Source organism: Suillus paluster (assembly GCF_016628075.1).
Source record: "Suillus paluster strain FC165 chromosome Unknown EDB91scaffold_5, whole genome shotgun sequence".
Lineage (NCBI taxonomy): Eukaryota > Fungi > Basidiomycota > Agaricomycetes > Boletales > Suillaceae > Suillus > Suillus paluster.
Genome location: NW_024537565.1, coordinates 545,386 through 564,262, shown reverse-complemented (window position 1 = coordinate 564,262; position 18,877 = coordinate 545,386). Strand labels below are relative to the sequence as shown.

The following is an 18,877-nucleotide window of genomic DNA, read 5'->3' as shown; positions in this document are numbered from 1 at the left end:
TATCTTATCCTATCTTATCTAAGACTGTAATAAGAGTGGTCATCAGCATTACGAATGAGTACTCCCGCCGCAGGCATGCGTGTTCAGGCACATGTCGCCGTCAGCTTTAATGATCATCATCACCTCACAGTATTTTCTAACGTGCTGAAGGCTTGCCGTAGCTGATGTGTTTCTACGGCACGATCATCGATGACTTTTAGCACCAGAGCAACACATATAAAAGACCCTTGTAGGGTTCGTTAGGAATATTCGACTCCATCCTTAACACCCGTGCTCTCATCATGGGCAAATTCATCGTATCAGCATTTCTTTGCGAACAGCGTAAAGAGCTTCCGGTACCATCCGCGGACATCAGCGATAAGTCGATCCTCGTCGTCGGAGCAAATGTGGGCCTGGGCTTTGAGGCGTCGGTGCACTTGGCCCAACTCCGGCCCAAACGCTTACTTGTTACAGCCAGAAATGTCACAAAGTGCCAGCAAACAATAGCAGGTGCGTGTGATGCTTGCAAAGATGGTCTACGTCGCACCCTAACACAGGCAAAGATGTCCAACAGCGGGCAAGCATCAGTGCGATCGATGCACGACCCTTAGAACTCGGTTCATTCGCGTCGGTGGCCCAATTCGTGAATCGGGTTGAAGAGGAGGACTTTCAGGTAAACGCCATAATTGCAAATGCTGGGATACATACTACGCGATACACAAAAACCGTGGATGGCTGGGAGACAACGTACAGATACCTTTTCGATCTATTCTGCGACTCCTCAAATATTTCTTGCACAGGCTTCAAGTGAACTACTTATCAACAGCACTACTGAGCATCCTCATGCTGCCTCATCTCATTGAGAGCTCGACACCTCAGTCTGCGTCGAGACTTGTCATTGTTTCGAGCGACCTCCATTACCTCGCGAACAAACTTACAGGAGTCGACCAATGGCCTAGCATTCTTGAGAAGCTTAATGACCCGGATTACTGCACTTCCTCGTAAGGACCTGTAAAATATGCCCTCTTCCTTGACTGACAAGGGCACAGGGTCATGAGCGATAGATACAACCTCTCAAAACGTGAGAATCGAATAGCATATCTCGCCTGTTATTGGAACTCATCGTTCTTCTGATTCAAGTGCTAGAAGTGATGTTTGTACGCGAACTCAGTTCACGACTCTCCGCGCCGACACCTGTAGCAGTCTCAGCTGTCAACCCTGGGTTTTGCCATTCTCGTTTAGCGCGGTCCCAAACAAATCCCTTTATGAGACTGGGTGTCGCAACCCTGAAGACCTTGCTCGCCCGCACCACGGAAATGGGAAGCCGAACGCTTGTCCACCCCGCCGTTGAACCGGGTGAGATGTCGAGACATGGCTGTTACCTGTCATGTTATGAGCCGAAGGAGGAGAGCGATTACACGATTAGCACGGAAGGAAGAGAGGTTTCTAGACGCCTGTGGGTAAGTACTCTATTTAATCTGACGGTTATGGACCTCACTCATCATCATGTTCATTAGTTGGAAACGATCGATGTATTAAGCAGAGTCGATTCTAGGGTTCAGCGTATCGTCGATGAGCACCTGCGAGCACGTTGATGGCCTACCCTGTGAAGTAATATTGATCAGGGGTGCTATGCGCTGATATAATATATCAGATCAGCTTGTTTGCACACGTTCGTTCATTTGGATAATCCTAGAATGTGAAGCTTTATATTGCTCAATGCTGTGGGTTCATCCAAAGCAGAACCTATCCACATTTTCCCAAGAAGCATTCAGAAGTCGAGGTGGCAGCGTGGATCTTTGAATCTCTGACGATCGGCACAGCTCCTGGATGTCGGCTATACACCATCCCGTGGTCTGCCGCGAGGAAAGCTTGAGGCTCTCAGGATAATTGACTTTCAGTCCGCGGTCTCATCCTGCTCTGCATCCTGTACACCTCAGTTCTATTTCCGCCCCTGCTAACCCATGGCCACACACAGAATGCCACATCTACAGAGACATCGCTTCAGTTGGGCAGATTGCGAAGAACCTGATATTCTAGCTCTGACTGCTGCGACACAGCTCGTGAGCACCGTATTCATACATGACACCCGTCGATGACTTACGTGCAATAGCCACCTGACAGGCCTGTTGGACACTACAGTGGCATCACAGAACCTTCATGGTTACCTCGCCAGAATTCCTTCAACTCTGGCCGTTCTATTCGTTCCAGTCACAACGCTTCAGAGCATGAACCTTCCGTGTTCACTGACGATCACTATCGTGCCCACCACAGCCCTGCAGGCGTTCCTGATGCGTTGATGAGTTATGTCAGCTTGCGAATTGGCATCACAGTTTTTCGGTCGTTCATTTACATCTCTCCTAGCCGCCCGATTTTGGACAGTCTTCTGAAGAACCCATGACATTGGGACGCTGGTTGCGTCTATTAGGACGGCGAGCTTGTCGGGCGGGCGGGTACTTTTGATTGAGTCTCTCGAACGACTTCGAAGTATGCTCAAGGGTGGTAGTCTAGTCATTTCTTCGCTCTCCAGCCGCTGTATATGAACCTAAGCCCTGAGGCTTACTACGTAGTTCTAAGTTTTCCCTGCTATGTCATGAATTATCTTTCTCTTTCGATACTACTACTAGTTACTCCTTACAAAATACATAAGACTCCGCATTTTTGTAGTAGATAGGGCGCAATGTTCGTCTGTTGTATATATCATGATCCTGCACTTTCTTTTCCCCAGCTTATCATCCCCTCTGCATTTTCGATCTTTCACGTTGAACGTGGCTGACTCTGCTGAGTAATCCGCCTTGACAGCTTACTAGTGTTGAGTTGCAACTCGGAAATGACCATTGTAATTAGTAAGCAGGGTACAAACGTTAGTAATACGGACCATGGACTCGTTAGTAATAAAGGATAGACGGCGACAGACGAGCATCTCGGTCCATTGAACTGAGATGTGAGTATTCATTCATTCTAGACAGTTACTATACTAACAGACTATTAGTTATCTTTCTAGGTATATAGTTTCTATTTAACAGAGTCCAATAGACTGAGATTTATCTTTCCAGCAGCTAAGCTCCCGCGTTCGTTCCACCCGTCACATAACCTTAGTAAGACTTACTAGTTCCGCTATATGTGCCGTTCTATGTTTCGTTCATCACAGAGGAAGTCAAACACTCAGGCGCATCGCTTCCTCGTACACATGAATCGATTCGCCACAGTGTTTGAATTCCTCTACATACACAATGTAAGTACTCAAAGTTATAGACTTATAGTCACTGCCCCACCGTACCTCACAGGCTCACACAGTACGATATCAATCTTATCTTTCTGGGACGAGATTTTGCATTCATTTCACATGATCATTTGTCAGGCATGGCAGGGCATAGAGCTGCCATTGCTGCTGCGCAGCTATCAGTAAGTAAGTAAGCACTAATTAGTAACGATGATTCAGAGCAAATTCAGAGGTCGACCGGTGAGTAGTTAGTATTACGCCGGGCCACATATTTTACTTTGATCAACCGATATAAATGCCGCTTATCGCTCTCCAGGTTACACAATTGCGGCATTATGGGCAAGTTCCGCTTTCTCCATTTTCTTCGCGAGCAATGGACAGAGCTCCCGATCTCCACTGCGGATGTCAGCGACAAGTCGCTGGTCGTGGTCGGTGCTAATGTCGGGCTTGGAAACGAAGCTGCCGTGCATTTAGCCCAGCTAAGCCCCAAGAGCCTGTTGATCACCAGCAGAGACGAAGCCAAGTGCGAAGGGTCAAAAGCAGGTATGTATGAAACTTTGGAAGTTATCGGGAACCATACCAAATGACTTGTATAGACGTGGAAACCCGGTCGGGCATGACTGATATCGAATCCTGGCCTCTCGAGCTATGCTCATTCGACTCAGTGCGTTCTTTTGTGAACAGGTTTGAGGCGAAGGGCTGCACAGTAGACGCTCTAATTGCCAACGCCGGCATAGTGACAATAAAGTACGCGAAAACCCCGGATGGCTACGAAACTTCGTCAGTACTTTTCTATTATCGTCGTGGTTTACATTAAAGAACTTTGGTAGATTGCAAGTGAATTACCTCTCGACCGCTTTGTTGAGCATATTGATGCTGCCTCACCTCAACAAGACCGGGACCCCTGAAAACCCCTCCAGACTTGTCATTGTGACTAGTGCGGTTCATTATCTCGCCAACAGATTGGAAGGAGCAGATAAATGGCCTAGTATCATCGACAAAATAAATGACGAGGAGTATTGTACCTATAGGTAAGTTTCATTGAAGCCATTTCCTGGAGCAATGATTAACGTGATGAGAAACCGCTACCACCTATCCAAGCGTGAGTAACAAAGTACATTCATTATTTCGTATACTCACCACACCGCCATGCGCAGTCCTCGAAGTGATGTTCATCAGAGAGCTATCTTCTCGACTTCCCATACCAACCTTAATCGCAGTTTCGGCGGTCAATCCCGGGCTCTGCCACTCCCGTCTTGGGCGAGAATTTGAACCGAATCTTTTCCTCAAGTTTGCTGGGAGCATTTACAAAGGGTTAATGGCACGCACGACTGAGATGGGCAGTCGAACCCTTGTCCACGCAGCAATCGAACCAGGTGAGAGGGAACGGCATGGTCACTACGTGTCGAGCTGTGAGGTTGCAGAGGAGAGTGATTATGCTCTCAGCGTGGAAGGAAGGGAGGTGTCAAAGCGTCTGTGGGTGCGTACAATCTGTGTTTGATTACCGTGGTACAGGCTGATGTCCGACTGAACAGTATGAGACCATCAAGATCCTTGGAGACATCGATCCAAGAGTTCGCACAATTATGTCTGAGTACCTCATCCAGGACGTAGCATTGGAGTAGGGGACCCCTATGTAAGGCCGACTTATAGTTCGATGGGGAATTGGAACGAGAAGACGAGAAATGCGAGACGTGTCGTTTTACGACACGAAAGCGGGAACAACGAGAGAGTCTGTAAGGCTGGTGCTGTGAGGATCTTTTCGTGCTTGGAGCGGGGAATCAGAGTCTTGGATTCTGCTATAGTACGAGTGCACAGGCGCGGTATATAAGTGTTTGCGAACCGAACGATTAAACCGAGATTTGAGTAGGTAGCATGTGGAGCTGAAAATAAGTCGGCGAGACAAGGAGATGGTGGAATGCGAGCATATGGTAGAATGACGGAATAGAGTAAGAAGGAATGTAACCACGTAACTCGGACGCGAAGAGTTACGGAGTCACGTCATCTTCGCTTTGAAGCGTGATCGGTGTGTAGAGGATATGCAATCCTTACACCTAGGCAGGGGGTGAGAGTAGAGGAGGGTTTGGCAGTGTTTGAGCCGGGTTTAGCCGGGAAGAGAGTCGTTAGAGTCATCGGATGCAGTAATTATAACAGGTCTCCAGGTCTTCGTTGTTCTTCGATAGCGCAGTCTTCGGGCATAGCCCAGTACTCCAGCATGACTTGACTCTTATTCGTCACTGGTCAGCATGTAATGTGTTGTGATCTTACCTATGGACCTCAGTGGGGCATTCCTGTCTTGCTAAGCTCTCCCTTCAAAAGGCTCTCCCCTTTCATTCCCGCACAATGCTGTAACGCTACTGGTATATCGCGATCCGTACGGTGGTATAATGGAGTCCTTGGAAGGTGACATCCACGCCAACATTTTCCCTTACCCATGAATCAACGTTGCAACTCCATTTCAGCAGGCAAGCCTTTAGACGATGCATCACAACTCGAAGGTAGTATGCAGCCAGAGTAATGCATCATTCTTTCACGAAGTGGTTGCAGACCGGTACCGAGGTCCAATATAATTTTCAGAACGTTCAGGATCGAAACGCAGAGTGCCAATTCCAATTTCTAACTTTGTTATACAACACAACACTTATTACTAGCAGGAACACGGTGCGCACGTCGTCATCCACTGCATCTACTCGATAATGCGCTGCGCGGAAGGTTGGATAACAGAGACCTCCGGGACCGGATTGTTATCCCTGAACACGGTCATCGATTGAAATTGGCCTCGCTGCCAGACCGAAGCACTGCCGGCATCGATAGCAAAGACACCCATCGAGCCTGTGTCCTCGTAATTAGTGATCGTGACGTGGATCACGCCACCAGTTGCGTTGGTAATGGTAACAGGTGCCATAGTAATATCTGCTCGTGTGTGCTGAATGGTTAATGTGAACTCGGTGTGAACGAAGTTTGAGCGTACCTTTGCAATTGAGTGATGCAGAAGATTGAGATGAGACTTCAATGAGGAGGTCAAGATATCTGAAAACTGCGTCAGACAGGAGGAAGCACCACACGACCTTGGACTCACTGAGAGCGATTGAAGGATCGATGGGGAGCTACAGTCGCGACATCGCGTATTTATACGGGCAGATGACTGTCTTCTGAGCTCAGATTCAAAGGACAGCCAGTACCTGGAACAAAAGCAAAAATAAAATAGAATAATGCGAAGAAACCAACTCCATGTGAACATGACCAGCAGATGCGACCTTACGTTCGCCAGGTCCAAAATGACACCTGAACCATATCCTCCCATGGAATGGGTGTGGCATCTAGTGGGGTGCGACTTGTGAACATATTTCATTTGACAATGAGAAGTGAAGGAAGGAAGTGATGCCCGCTAGAAAAGAATGGCACGGTCTGGACTCGGGGAAGAAGTAGCACCGAACCAATTAAACCTTGCTTCTGAGAGCACTGACATTATGCTAGCCCTGAGTAACTGATATGCAGATCGTGGAGAACCCGACTGGCAGTGACAGTTGAGTCCCTGACATAGGGGGCAAGTGAATGAGCGAAGTGCAAATTTGAATCGTGTCCCTCGGAACATTTTATCCGCCGAGGGGAACGCAGCCTGATATTCCTTTACAAGACGCAACGACTATTTTATCTGAGTCGCAGAACCAAACTTATGAAAGGGACTTACATACTGGCTTATCCAAGCATTGCAATGATGATTGTTTCCTGCGTCACCGCATCAACAACGTAGCACTTCGGTTGACAGAAAGTCACGGACAACGAACCATTCCTTGAATTCGCTTGCAAGGGAGTCTATCGATGATCTTTGTGAGTTCCTCCGATGAGGGGAATGTACTATGGAGCGCCACGTCAGTGCGATATGACTCAGGTTTCTGCAACGATCGTAATTGATTCGTTTTCAACTACGATGAAGGTCGAGAAACTGTCGACACATACTCAGTCAACGACTCTGAATGAAAGCGATGGGAACGGCCTACGTAGAAGTTATGATGATTATGGGTCTAGACTTGCCGAGCGCTAAACTATGTGAGACTTGGAGTCGGCTGTACCACGAGCCTGTGATGATAGGCGATGATACTAATTATAAGTAAGGTATTAATGGGACAGATCGCGGGTCTGGCCCCTGCTATAATGCATGTAAGTACTTCCCCGTTCTTCTCTTCAAGGTGTCTCGTGAACACGGCAAAAAAAGAGAACCAAACCATGTGAAACGTCATCTGTACTTGCCGCCGTGACTTGGTAGGTCTGGCCCTCTGCTGTAATGCACATACTTCTCGCTGTGGTTTGACAGTGGGAGCTGAAGTAACGGTGTTGATGGAACAGGTCACCTACGACTCTGGGCGAACTCGTGACTCAAGTGTAACGATTTTTGCGTACGGCCCCTGTGTCAGAATAGTCCAGTGAGCACTGATCGACTGACTTCCTCAGATAGTCACTTGATCATAATCGGCGAATTCTAGGGATGCATCAGACGGTCTCAACCTTTTGCGGAAGGCATGTGTGGGCTAGGCTGCTGAGCTATGTAGCCTATGTACTAGGTCCCTTTCATAAGTTTGGTTCTGCAAAATCGAGGCGCCCCCCAGATGAAATGGTCGTCTCGTCTTGTAAAGGAAGATCAGGCTGCGTTCTCCTCGGTGGATAAACTGTTCCGAGGGCATGATTCAAATTTGCACCTCGCTCATTCACTCACCCCCTTTGTCAGGGACTCCCTCGTCTGTCCCTGCCAGTCGGGTTCTCCACGATCTGCATATCAGGGACTCAGGGTCAGCGTAATGTCAGTGCTCTCAGGAGCAAGATTCAATTGGTTCGGTGCTACTTGTCCCCCGAGTCCAGACCGGGTCATTGTGTTCTAGCGGGCATCATTTCCTGCCTTTACTTCTCATTATCAAACGAAAACGTGTTTACGAGTCGCACCCCACTAGATGCCACACCCATTCAATGGGAGGATATCATTTTGGACTCGGCGAATGTAAGGTCACATCTGCTGGTCATATTCACATGGAGTTGGTTTGCTTCGCAATGTTCGCATTATTTTATTTTGCTTTTGTTCCAGGTACTGGCTGTCCTTTGAAGAGCCCCTTCAGTGAATTCACCCGTCTCAGACGGGCAGCCGGGCGTGACAATGTACCAATAGAGACGGGCCACCCGGTGCCGGCCCATGGCAATAATTGTACCGTGTTAGACGAGTGGGCCGAGGGGGTGGAGTGTCCAAGGCAAACGGATGGGCCGGGTGTATATAGTATAGATGGTAGTATAGCAATGTACTATATAGGAAATTATGAATAGTAGTAGTGAATCCAGTGTGTGATAGATGAGTGGGGCCGGAGGAATGGAGTGCAATATAGACGAGTGGGCCGGGGAACTGGGGTGTGATGGAGACGAGTGGGCCGGTAAATGAGGTGCAATGGAGACGAGTGGGCCGTACATAAGGTGCAATGAAGACGAGGGGGCCGGAGAATAGGGTGCAATTGAGACGAGTGGGCCGGTATAGCAGGTGCAATGGAGACGGGTGGGCCGGTATAGCAGGTGCAATGGAGATGGGTGGGCTGGTAAATATGGTGCAATTAAGACGAGTGGGCCGGTATAGCAGGTGCAATGGAGACGGGTGGGGCCGGTATAGCAGGTGCAATGGAGATGGGTGGGCCGGTAAATATGGTGCAATTAAGACGAGTGGGCCGGTATAGCAGGTGCAATGGAGACGGGTGGGCCGGTATAGCAGGTGCAATGGAGACGGGTGGGCCGGTAAAGGAGGTGCAATGAGGACGAGTCGGCCGGTGTTATTGGGTGCAATGAAGACGAGTCGGCCGGTGATATGGGGTGCAATGAAGACGAGCTGGCCGATGATATGGGGTGCAATGAAGATGGGTGGGCCGGCATTATAGGGCGCAATGGAGATGGGTGGGCCGGTGATATAGGGTGCAATGAAGACGAGTGGGCCGGTGATATGGGGTGCAATGAAGACGGGTGGGCCGGCATGATAGGGTGCAATGGAGACGGGTGGGCCGGTATTATGGGGTGCAACAATGACCGGTATTTATGTAACCGGTTGCTTGTGGTAACATAGCACTCAATCCGGCGATTCCACCGGTGGTCTGATCATGTAAAATGGTTAAGATTTGACAAAGTTATGAGCCCTACAAGGGAAAGCCATAAATTTAGAGGATATTATGATATATTGTATCTAGACCATTGCAACCGGTATTTTTTGACCGGTATTTACATGACCGGTTGCTTGTGGTAACATAGCACTCAATCCGGTGATTCCACCGGTGGTCTGACCATGTAACATAGTTAAGATTTGACAAAGTTAGGAGCCTTACAAGAGAAAGTCACAAAGTCAGAGGATATATCATATCTAGACCATTGTGACCGGGATTTTTCAACTGGTAGTTATGTGACCAGTTGCTTGTGGTGACATAGCACTCAGTCCGGTGATTCCACCGGTGGCCTGACCATGTAAAATGGTTAAGATTTGACAAAGTTATGAGTCTTACAACAAGAGAAAGTGACAATTTCAGAGGATATATCATGTCTAGACCATTGTGTCCGGTATTTATGTGACCGGTTGTTTATAGTAAACATAGCACTCAATCTGGTGATTCCACTGGTGGTCTGACCATGTAAAATGGTTAAGATTTGACAAAGTTATGAGCCCTACAAGAGAAAGCCATAAATTTAGAGGATATTATGATGTATTGTATCTAGACCATTGCAACCGGTATTTTTGACCGGTATTTACGTGACCGGTTGCTTGTGGTAATGTAGCACTCAATCCGGTGATTCCACCGGTGGTCTGACCATGTAAAATGGTTAAGATTTGACAAAGTTATGAGCCTTACAACAAGAGAAAGTGACAATTTCAGAGGATATATCATGTCTAGACCATTGTGTCCGGTATTTATGTGACCGGTTGTTTCTAGTAACAGTACTCAATCCGGTGATTTCACCGGTGGTCTGATCATGTAAAATGGTTAATATTTGACAAAGTTATGAGTGCTACAAGAAAAAGTCACAAATTCACTGGCAGAGGATATATGATATCTAGACCATTGTGACCAGGATTTTTCAACCGGAAGTTATGTGACCAGTTGCTTGTGGTAGCATAGCACTCAATCCGGTGATTCCACCGGTGGTCTGATCATGTAAAATGGTCGAGATTTGACAAAGTTATGAGTGCTACAAGAAAAAGTCACAAATTCACTGGCAGAGGATATATGATATCTAGACCATTGTGACCGAGATTTTTTGACCGGTAGTTATGTGACCGGTTGCTTGTGGTAACATAGCACTCAATCCGGTGATTTTACCGGTGGTCTGATCATGTAAAATGGTCAAGATTTGACAAAGTTATGAGCCTTACAAGAGAAAGCCACACATTCAGAGGATATGTTATATCTAGACCAGTGTGTCTCCAGCTCTACCTTAGGGTAGTTTACCTCTGTTCCATTTCTACTCCAGACTTGTCCACAGCAGTCTTACTCTGGGTTTCCTTGAACCTTTGGAGTTCTGCCGAACTCCCCTAGTGTCTGACCTCCGGAAACCTCTGGACTTTGTTGGACTTCCCTCCTGCCTCTCATAAATTAAGGGCACATACTTGGGTAAGGGGTGCAGCACACAAGCTGAAGTCAAGCCCTTTGAGTTCTCCTTCCTTTGAGCATGACCTTAACATCCACAGACAAAACCTTGTGATGCTGTGTACTCACCCTCTCCTGGTGGTCCATCCTCTGGGAAAGGTTTTCCTACAGGAACACAGCTGCAGAATGATATGGGGACCATTCCTAGACAGATTTAGAGTATGTACACCAGGTTGGTACATCAGGATACCTACAGAATCCTTCTATACAGGCTAAAACTTCTAAGATTGCAGTTGTCACATTTTTGGTGTTTTCCCCTACTTTACCATTGCATAAATGATCCAGACTACTCATGTATTATCCTTACTACATATATACCTACTTCTCATCCCAAGGATCAGTTAGAAATATGGTATAATATTGTTATCTAAGGGAAAGGGGGTATGTGTACTGATAAGGGGCCTACATTCTCCAATGGACACAATCTAGTAATCAGATGCTTGCAATATATTCTAAGCATGGTCAATATCATGGTCTCAGATTTATAAAAGGATCCACTAACAGTTGAGAGCTAGGGCAGTGAAATATCTCTGAAATAGAGTGTGGGAAAGTCCAAAAGCCCAAAACATCGAAACTCACCAGTTTGGTGTATATGTAGTGGTTGGACTTTTACTTACCAATTCTAATATTTCCTCACCACACTCTTCTACAAAGACTTTACCTTCAGGGCAATGTGTATTTTAGGTTCATTATGTAGTCTACTATACATACTACTGCATTTTTAATAAAATCTTTGGTGTGTGTGATATGTGTCAGTGACTTTCAGTGACAGGGGTAAATTGTCATATGTCAAGCCTATGTTGTTTTACTTATCTTACCGTCAATACTTGAGGGATCTTTCCAGAATTTTAGGACCATGACTAGGGATATACATGGGACATATCCCAAGTGTCTGATTACCAATAACATCCTTGATAGTGTTGGAGGGTTCTTATCAGTTATGTTTTCATGTATATATGCTATATTGTTTGATGTAGCCCTTCAGGGGGTCAACTAAGTGGTGGAATATGTTAATATATACTCCTAAATATGTTTTGACAGTGCTAGAACACTCTCCTATCAAAGGGGCAAAATGGAATCCCCTGATTGAGTGCTACATTACCACAAGCAACCGGTTGCAAAAATACTGATTACAATGGTCCAGATATAAGCTGATACAACACTGTATCCTTTGAATTTATGACTTGGTCTTATAAGGCTCAGAACTTTATCAAATCTTAACCATTTTACATGATCAGACTACCGGTGGAATCACCAGATTGAGTACTATATTACTGCAAGCAACTGTTCACAAAAATACCGGTCACAATGGTCTAGATATAACATCCTCTAAATCTGTGGCTTTATCTTGTAAGGCTCGTAAGTTTGTCAGATCTTAATGATTTTGCATGATCAGACCACCGGTGGAATCACCGGATTGAGTGCTATGTTACAACAAGCAACTGGTCACATAGATACTGGTCAAAAAATACCAGTTACAATGGTCTAGATACAATATATCATAATATCCTCTGAATGCGTGGCTTTCTCTTGTAAGGCTCATAACTTTGTCAAATCTTGACCATTTTACATGATCAGACCACCGGTAAAATCACCGGATTGAGTGCTATGTTACCACAAGCAACCGGTCACATAACTACCGGTCAAAAAATACCGGTCACAATGGTCTAGATATCATATATCCTCTAAATTCATGACTTTCTCTTGTAGGGCTCATGACTTTGTCAAATCTTGACCATTTTACATGATCAGACCACCGGTGGAATCACCGGATTGAGTGCCATGCTACCACAAGCAGCTGGTCACATAACTACCGGTTGAAAAATCCCGGTCACAATACTGTAGATATCATATATCCTCTAAATTCATGACTTTCTCTTGTAGGGCTCATGACTTTGTCAAATCTTGACCATTTTACATGATCAGACCACCGGTAAAATCACCGGATTGAGTGCTATGTTACCACAAGCAACCGGTCACATAACTACCGGTCAAAAAATACCGGTCACAATGGTCTAGATATCATATATCCTCTGCCAGTGAATTTGTGACTTTGTCTTGTAGCACTCATAACTTTGTCAGATCTTGACCATTTTACATGATCAGACCACCGGTGGAATCACCGGATTGAGTGCCATGCTACCACAAGCAACTGGTCACATAACTACCGGTTGAAAAATCCCAGTCACAATACTGTAGATATCATATATCCTCTAAATTCATGACTTTCTCTTGTAGGGCTCATGACTTTGTCAAATCTTGACCATTTTACATGATCAGACCACCGGTAAAATCACCGGATTGAGTGCTATGTTACCACAAGCAACCGGTCACATAACTACCGGTCAAAAAATCTCGGTCACAATGGTCTAGATATCATATATCCTCTGCCAGTGAATTTGTGACTTTTTCTTGTAGCACTCATAACTTTGTCAAATCTCGACCATTTTACATGATCAGACCACCGGTGGAATCACCGGATTGAGTGCTATGCTACCACGAGCAACTGGTCACATAACTTCCGGTTGAAAAATCCTGGTCACAATGGTCTAGATATCATATATCCTCTGCCAGTGAATTTGTGACTTTTTCTTGTAGCACTCATAACTTTGTCAAATATTAACCATTTTACATGATCAGACCACCGGTGAAATCACCGGATTGAGTACTGTTACTAGAAACAACCGGTCACATAAATACCGGACACAATGGTCTAGACATGATATATCCTCTGAAATTGTCACTTTCTCTTGTTGTAAGGCTCATAACTTTGTCAAATCTTAACCATTTTACATGGTCAGACCACCGGTGGAATCACCGGATTGAGTGCTACATTACCACAAGCAACCGGTCACGTAAATACCGGTCAAAAAATACCGGTTGCAATGGTCTAGATACAATACATCATAATATCCTCTAAATTTATGGCTTTCTCTTGTAGGGCTCATAACTTTGTCAAATCTTAACCATTTTACATGGTCAGACCACCAGTGGAATCACCAGATTGAGTGCTATGTTTTACTATAAACAACCGGTCACATAAATACCGGACACAATGGTCTAGACATGATATATCCTCTGAAATTGTCACTTTCTCTTGTTGTAAGGCTCATAACTTTGTCAAATCTTAACCATTTTACATGGTCAGACCACCGGTGGAATCACCGGATTGAGTGCTACATTACCACAAGCAACCGGTCACGTAAATACCGGTCAAAAAATACCGGTTGCAATGGTCTAGATACAATACATCATAATATCCTCTAAATTTATGGCTTTCTCTTGTAGGGCTCATAACTTTGTCAAATCTTAACCATTTTACATGGTCAGACCACCAGTGGAATCACCAGATTGAGTGCTATGTTTTACTATAAACAACCGGTCACATAAATACCGGACACAATGGTCTAGACATGATATATCCTCTGAAATTGTCACTTTCTCTTGTTGTAAGACTCATAACTTTGTCAAATCTTAACCATTTTACATGGTCAGGCCACCGGTGGAATCACCGGACTGAGTGCTATGTCACCACAAGCAACTGGTCACATAACTACCAGTTGAAAAATCCCGGTCACAATGGTCTAGATATGATATATCCTCTGACTTTGTGACTTTCTCTTGTAAGGCTCCTAACTTTGTCAAATCTTAACTATGTTACATGGTCAGACCACCGGTGGAATCACCGGATTGAGTGCTATGTTACCACAAGCAACCGGTCATGTAAATACCGGTCAAAAAATACCGGTTGCAATGGTCTAGATACAATATATCATAATATCCTCTAAATTTATGGCTTTCCCTTGTAGGGCTCATAACTTTGTCAAATCTTAACCATTTTACATGATCAGACCACCGGTGGAATCGCCGGATTGAGTGCTATGTTACCACAAGCAACCGGTTACATAAATACCGGTCATTGTTGCACCCCATAATACCGGCCCACCCGTCTCCATTGCACCCTATCATGCCGGCCCACCCGTCTTCATTGCACCCCATATCACCGGCCCACTCGTCTTCATTGCACCCTATATCACCGGCCCACCCATCTCCATTGCGCCCTATAATGCCGGCCCACCCGTCTTCATTGCACCCCATATCACCGGCCCACTCGTCTTCATTGCACCCTATATCATCGGCCCACCCATCTCCATTGCGCCCTATAATGCCGGCCCACCCATCTTCATTGCACCCCATATCATCGGCCAGCTCGTCTTCATTGCACCCCATATCACCGGCCGACTCGTCTTCATTGCACCCCATATCACCGGCCGACTCGTCTTCATTGCACCCAATAACACCGGCCGACTCGTCCTCATTGCACCTCCTTTACCGGCCCACCCGTCTCCATTGCACCTGCTATACCGGCCCACCCGTCTCCATTGCACCTGCTATACCGGCCCACTCGTCTCAATTGCACCCTATTCTCCGGCCCCCTCGTCTTCATTGCACCTTATGTACCGGCCCACTCGTCTCCATTGCACCTCATTTACCGGCCCACTCGTCTCCATCACACCCCAGTTCCCCGGCCCACTCGTCTATATTGCACTCCATTCCTCCGGCCCACTCATCTATCACACACTGGATTCACTACTACTATTCATAATTTCCTATATAGTACATTGCTATACTACCATCTATACTATATACACCCGGCCCATCCGTTTGCCTTGGACACTCCACCCCCTCGGCCCACTCGTCTAACACGGTACAATTATTGCCATGGGCCGGCACCGGGTGGCCCGTCTCTATTGGTACATTGTCACGCCCGGCTGCCCGTCTGAGACGGGTATATGTTACTGCATTATGTGCTTTGAATCTGAGCTCAGAAGACAGTCATCTGCACGTATAAATACGCGATGTCGCGACTGTAGCTCCCCATCTATCCTTCAATCGTTCTCAGTGAGTCCAAGGTCGTGTGGTGCTTCCTCCTGTCTGATGCAGTTTTCAGATATCCTGACCTCCTCATCGAAGTCTCATCTCAATCTTCTGCATCACTCAATTGCAAAGGTGCGCTCAAACTTCGTTCACACCGAGTTCACATTAATCATTCAGCACACACGAGCAGTTAATACTATGGCACCTATCACCATTACCAACTCAACCAGTGGCGAGATCCAAGTCAGGATCACTAATTACGAGGACCAAGGCTCGTCGGATTTCTTTCCTATCGCGTCAGGAGAGCCTGCGGTCTGGCAGCGAGACCACATCCAATCGATGACCGTATTCAGATCCGACAATCCAGTTCCGGATGTCCTTATCGTGAACCCTAAAGAGACGCACAATATCCAGTAGATGCAGTTGGTGACGGCGCAGAGTGTTCTTAGTACGATGTATTCAAGTTGTGTTGTACAACAAAGTTGGAAATTGGAATCACAAGTGGTATCACGGGACTCGCACTCTGCGTTTCGATCTGAACATCATATTGGTAGTGCTACGACAAAGGTTTCGGTCCCCAACAGGAGACGCAACCACGCACGCTCAACTCGCACTGCTCTCGATATCACCAAATGGCATTTGATTTAGTGTAGTCCGAGTACCAGCGGATAACAATGCAACGTGAAAGTCGGTAGAACAAAGCTACACATGTGTGAAATGAAGTGTGCTCCTCGACGTCGGGAAGTATATAAAGTGCTACAGTTAAAAAAAAGTGAAAAGAGAGTGAGCACGAGATTAATACTCAGCGAGGGATATTAACCGTATGTATGGTGCGTAACGTACAAAATACAAAGTAAAGCGTCATCTCAAAGTCCACGTCGTTCAGACTTACAGTGCAAGGCCAGCGAAAGGATTGGTAAGACATGTCATAAGACGGATCTACAACTAAGCACAGATTGATGAGGTGATTCTTACCATCAAAAAGTGCGAGTTCAGAATCAGTTGTCAAACTAAGCGCGAGTTTTTTCTAGACTCCCCTAGCCAGATCAATCGAAGGAACATAGTCGTTCCTTCGTATTGGGAGGCTCAGTGGGACAATTCCTGTGTTTCTGAGCTCAGCTTCCTTCAAGGCTCTCCCTGCCTTTCATTCCCGCGCAATGCTGTAATGCTATTGCTATATGAGAGTACATCGTGATCTGCACGGTGCTATGGAGTCCTTGGAAAGTGACATTCACGTCAAGATTTGCCCTGGCCCATGAATCCAACTGCATCTCGGCAGGCAAGCATTCAGACGATGTGAAAGGGGCTTCGTCAATTACCTCGTGCTCAGCTCTACTTCGTTGATTATGAATCAGAACTCGAAGGTAGTATGCAGCCATCGATTAATATTGGAGGGGACATTAGTGGTAGTCAGAGTGAACGATTTTGAGACGATTCAGCGTGCGATTACAGGACGATTCAAAATGCGAAAATCGTGTGAAAATCGCAGTTACTTTGAACACCCCACTACCAGAACGGATTCTCAATGCGATTCTCGTGTAAATATGTGTGTATGCTAAGTACCTTACAGGTGATGCAATAGATAATCCTCCCTTCGGACACACCAGTGACACGGACCACTCAAGATGCCGCGACGGACGCAAAGGCAAGTGCAAGTACAGAATCTAATTATGTTTAGTAAAGATGCAAATCCGCTTGCATCGCCAACGGAGGCCCGAAAGCCTTACGAAACGTGAATTCAATAGCTCGGATGCTGTTCTCGAGGACGGAGACTCAGTACTAGCATCAACATCCTGTTCAGACCTTTTTACGGGCTTTCAGCGGAGATGCTCGTTGGACGTGTTTTCCTTTGGGTGCCATGCTGCTCGAGTGTGGAGGGGGAGCTCAGGTACTTACTTGCAGGACAAGTATATTTAATTATGTATTTGTATTTTTAAATAACAGCTGTTTACAGTCCAAAATCCGATTCAGAATCGCGTGAAGCGTCTCCAGAGGCGCTTCGACGATTCAACGCGATTCGACATCAAATCCGATTATCAGCGTCCGAAATCGTTTTCTGAATCGCACGCTGAATCGTCTCAAAATCGTTCACTCTGACTAGTGTCATTGTCAGTGTTTCAAGGCCATTGGCATCATAATTGCAATACTTACAGCTCTTTGCATAAAGGATGGCAGTGGCGTGATATTTTCGTTCAATTAGGAAGTGCACCGCGTGAAACCGTAGATTGTTGTGGCAGAGGATTAGGTGGGAATCACCATATTCCAATGAAATCTTGCTGCGATCACATAAAAATCACCCAGCCACGAGGATATTCTGGTATTGGCTTAAACATTTCTGCATTCTCTACAAATCATGCGCGGATCCTCGTTACATCATATATCATCAGGGATTTTGGCTGTTCATGTACTATTTTGCCCTATGCACTACTTAATTCATGCTTGCTGCTATTCATGCTTCTTCACGCAGTCTAGAACATGCAATAACAATATATTTGGAAGGAAAATGACATGCGGGACACTATCGAAGAGTGTGAGCAGCAAAACATGCAGCACTGAGCGCCGAGCATCGAACTCAATTCCCCTCTCACTATCTAGCCAGTGTTTAAGCATTTTTTGACCTTTAACCGCCACCATCTGCTTTTTTCCCACGGTTCAACAGAACATGGGCGACGAGCCAGGAGGCAGTATAAGCATAGCTAGAAACCTTGACAAACGTATATCAGCAAGAACATATTCACAAGCAGCATCCCTTAGTAACACCAGACAACATATGAAGGAGTTCCAGCAACGTCGGGCGTGGGATGAATCAGAGCCCAACGATCCCCTCCCACCCCCAGAATTCCCATACAGACCAACCAATGCCAGCTACATGCCAATCACACCCACACGTAGAGGGTTAGGATACAAACGTAGACTGGAAACAACCACTTCTCCATCGGCCTCACCAAACACCGCGAGACAGACCAAACGCCGTCCTACAGAACACGTGGCTATGGTAAACAATGTAGCCCAACGCGAATATGACTCGGAAATGGAGACGGACATCTACAGTGAAACCCGTTCGGAGCAAGGATGGATCACTGACTTAAACCATCATCTTATCAAAGCCGCAGAGGCATTAGACAACATATCAATCCAC

The 18,877-nt window shown here is 46.1% G+C and overlaps 4 protein-coding genes across 4 annotated transcripts; 3 read left to right on the top strand and 1 right to left on the bottom strand.

Moving 5' to 3' along the window:
* Positions 1-281: 281 nt before the first annotated feature.
* EDB91DRAFT_1243678 (short-chain dehydrogenase) lies at positions 282-1,574 on the top strand (the record flags this gene model as incomplete). The annotated part of the gene is made up of 6 exons (XM_041322327.1): positions 282-489; positions 537-726; positions 780-980; positions 1,029-1,060; positions 1,120-1,439; positions 1,497-1,574. The coding sequence occupies 6 exons, from the start codon at positions 282-284 to the stop codon at positions 1,572-1,574; spliced, it is 1,029 nt and encodes a 342-aa protein (XP_041182118.1).
* A 1,963-nt stretch (positions 1,575-3,537) lies between these two features.
* EDB91DRAFT_1045558 (short-chain dehydrogenase) lies at positions 3,538-4,827 on the top strand (the record flags this gene model as incomplete). The annotated part of the gene is made up of 6 exons (XM_041313198.1): positions 3,538-3,745; positions 3,799-3,982; positions 4,033-4,223; positions 4,263-4,304; positions 4,360-4,682; positions 4,738-4,827. 6 exons carry the CDS (start codon positions 3,538-3,540, stop codon positions 4,825-4,827), a joined length of 1,038 nt encoding a protein of 345 aa, XP_041182117.1.
* Positions 4,828-5,445: 618 nt separating this feature from the next.
* EDB91DRAFT_1343870 (uncharacterized protein) lies at positions 5,446-6,522 on the bottom strand (the record flags this gene model as incomplete). The annotated part of the gene is made up of 4 exons (XM_041325797.1): positions 5,446-6,128; positions 6,174-6,232; positions 6,282-6,309; positions 6,385-6,522. The coding sequence occupies 4 exons, from the start codon at positions 6,520-6,522 to the stop codon at positions 5,889-5,891; spliced, it is 465 nt and encodes a 154-aa protein (XP_041182116.1). The 3' UTR covers positions 5,446-5,888.
* A 9,276-nt stretch (positions 6,523-15,798) lies between these two features.
* On the top strand, positions 15,799-16,155 carry EDB91DRAFT_1243675 (uncharacterized protein; the record flags this gene model as incomplete). Its single annotated transcript, XM_041322326.1, has 2 exons — positions 15,799-15,870; positions 15,916-16,155. The coding sequence occupies 2 exons, from the start codon at positions 15,799-15,801 to the stop codon at positions 16,153-16,155; spliced, it is 312 nt and encodes a 103-aa protein (XP_041182115.1).
* Positions 16,156-18,877: the final 2,722 nt, after the last annotated feature.